Here is a 1,870-nt window from a genome sequence, read left to right as displayed (position 1 = left end):
CCCTTCTTCCCTGCAAGGAACAATCAGCCTTGATGGCCATGACATCCGTCAGCTAAACCCAGTCTGGTTGAGATCCAAGATTGGGACAGTGAGTCAGGTAAGAGGAGAAGGGTCCATTTTTATTACACTTTCTTTTAAAATTGCTTTTGTCATTTCCTTTTCTCTTGGTCTGGAACCTTTCAAAAGAAAAGGAATGGATGTTTTTCAGAGGTAGTAAACTAACCTCTTTGGGCAGGTTGTTTATGTTTTTAGTGCTGTTTCCTGAAGACCTTAAACATTTTAACCACCTGAAGCATTATCTTTTTCCAAAGGTAGAGACTGTCATTACTTGTAATGCAGGTAGTCTAGAAGATTGGGGAGAAAAAGATACAGCTTTTTAGCTTCTTTTGACTCTTTCTCAGTTCTCATTTTCATTAGTAGCTGGTCTACTGTTTTGCCTGAAGGGTTTCAGAGATAAGCAAGCAAAATCTATGCTAAGAGCCAGGTCCCCTTGCAAAGAGGTAGAGGATTTCAAGAACATTAATATGGTCTCTTTGATGAAGCTGTTTTTCACAAGACCACTTAGTGCAGGGAGATTTTGATAAGCTATTTATATTTCTATTACCAAGTTTTGTGCACAACAGACAAACCCAAGCCTTCCCCCACTCCTGGGCTTCTCCCTCCAGTGAACCTCCCCTCAGCCCACTCCTCTGGGGACGGGTTGGGGACAGTGATGGGCTTGGCTCGGGAGTGCTAGGGTAACAGCAGTGCCATCCTCATTAAGGTTAGAGGAAGAAGCTGGGAGTTTGTTAGCTTCTTAGGACAATTCCACAGAACAATTCTCTGCAAATGCCACTTTCCCATCTGCTTTGTGTTTCAAGAAGTGACAGAAAGAGATGGATTCTCCCTTTGTCCTTGGAGGGCAGGCAGCTGGAGAACGCAGATGGGGTCGAGGTCTTCCTTGGGAAAGGGGACTTGCATTTACAGAGCATCTGCTACATGCAGGGTGAGGGCAGGATCCTGCAGTGGTGATCTTCAGATGGTAAAGTCAGTCCTGCTCATGCTAACGTGAATTTTTTGGACACTGTGGGGTAAATTGATGGAGAATGAGAAAATAGAACCTCCCAAAAATACCCAGTATATTTTCTCTGGGAAAAGTTCTTAGATGTAAGTATTGTACTAAGCTCCACTGTATTACTGGCCTTTTGAAATTTTCAATAAGTATGTTTTCTTTCCAATGTGTAGGAGCCAATTTTGTTTTCTTGCTCAATTGCGGAGAACATTGCTTATGGTGCAGACAACCCCGCCTCAGTGACCGCTGAGCAGATAGAGCAGGCAGCCGCTGTAGCCAATGCAGCTGCTTTCATCCAAAATTTCCCTCAAGGATTCAGCACTGTGGTCGGAGAAAAGGGCGTTCTCCTCTCAGGTGCGTTTTTGTTACTCTTCGTTGCAAAACGTCTCTGCTCCAAAAAACTCTCCAAACATTTCCTATCACAGTGTTATTTTTTAATTTTTTAAAGGCTTTTGTCCTTAGAGTTTGTTAAATGAACATTTTTGTTTTCTCAGATCTCTTTTGTATGTGACAATTCCCCAATTCCCTTCACTTTCCACCCCAGAGGTGTTTCCAGGCTCACACTGGATGTCCCACTGGGCAGTATTCAGCCACAGCTGCTTTTTCTCATCTGAGAATAGATGTTTTACAATTCAAGATCCTTGAAAGTAAGACAGATACTGGATGGCAGGATGACTTGTCTTGGGAGGCAGAGACTGAGTCAGAGTAGACGTGCAGCTGGAGGAGATTGTGTGTAGACCCAGGGCTGACAAGCTTTTCTATAAAAGGCCAGAGAGTAGATGATTTAGGTTTGTAGGCTACCTGTGGTCTCTGTCACAT

At 43.5% G+C, this 1,870-nt stretch overlaps 1 protein-coding gene across 1 annotated transcript in view; it reads left to right on the top strand.

Annotated features, from left to right (window-relative positions):
* ABCB10 (ATP-binding cassette, sub-family B (MDR/TAP), member 10) overlaps positions 1 to 1,870 on the top strand; it is a 23,142-nt gene that overhangs the window by 12,857 nt on the left and 8,415 nt on the right. Inside the window, 2 exon segments of the mRNA XM_010838112.1 lie at positions 18 to 97; positions 1,225 to 1,405. Of these exon segments, the coding sequence (XP_010836414.1) occupies positions 18 to 97; positions 1,225 to 1,405 (261 nt within the window).

The sequence above is a fragment of the Bison bison genome, unplaced genomic scaffold, assembly GCF_000754665.1.
Source record: "Bison bison bison isolate TAMUID 2011002044 unplaced genomic scaffold, Bison_UMD1.0 scf7180017864090, whole genome shotgun sequence".
Lineage (NCBI taxonomy): Eukaryota > Metazoa > Chordata > Mammalia > Artiodactyla > Bovidae > Bison > Bison bison.
Note: the sequence above shows the minus strand (reverse complement) of the source record. Positions and strands in the feature narration are given on the sequence as shown.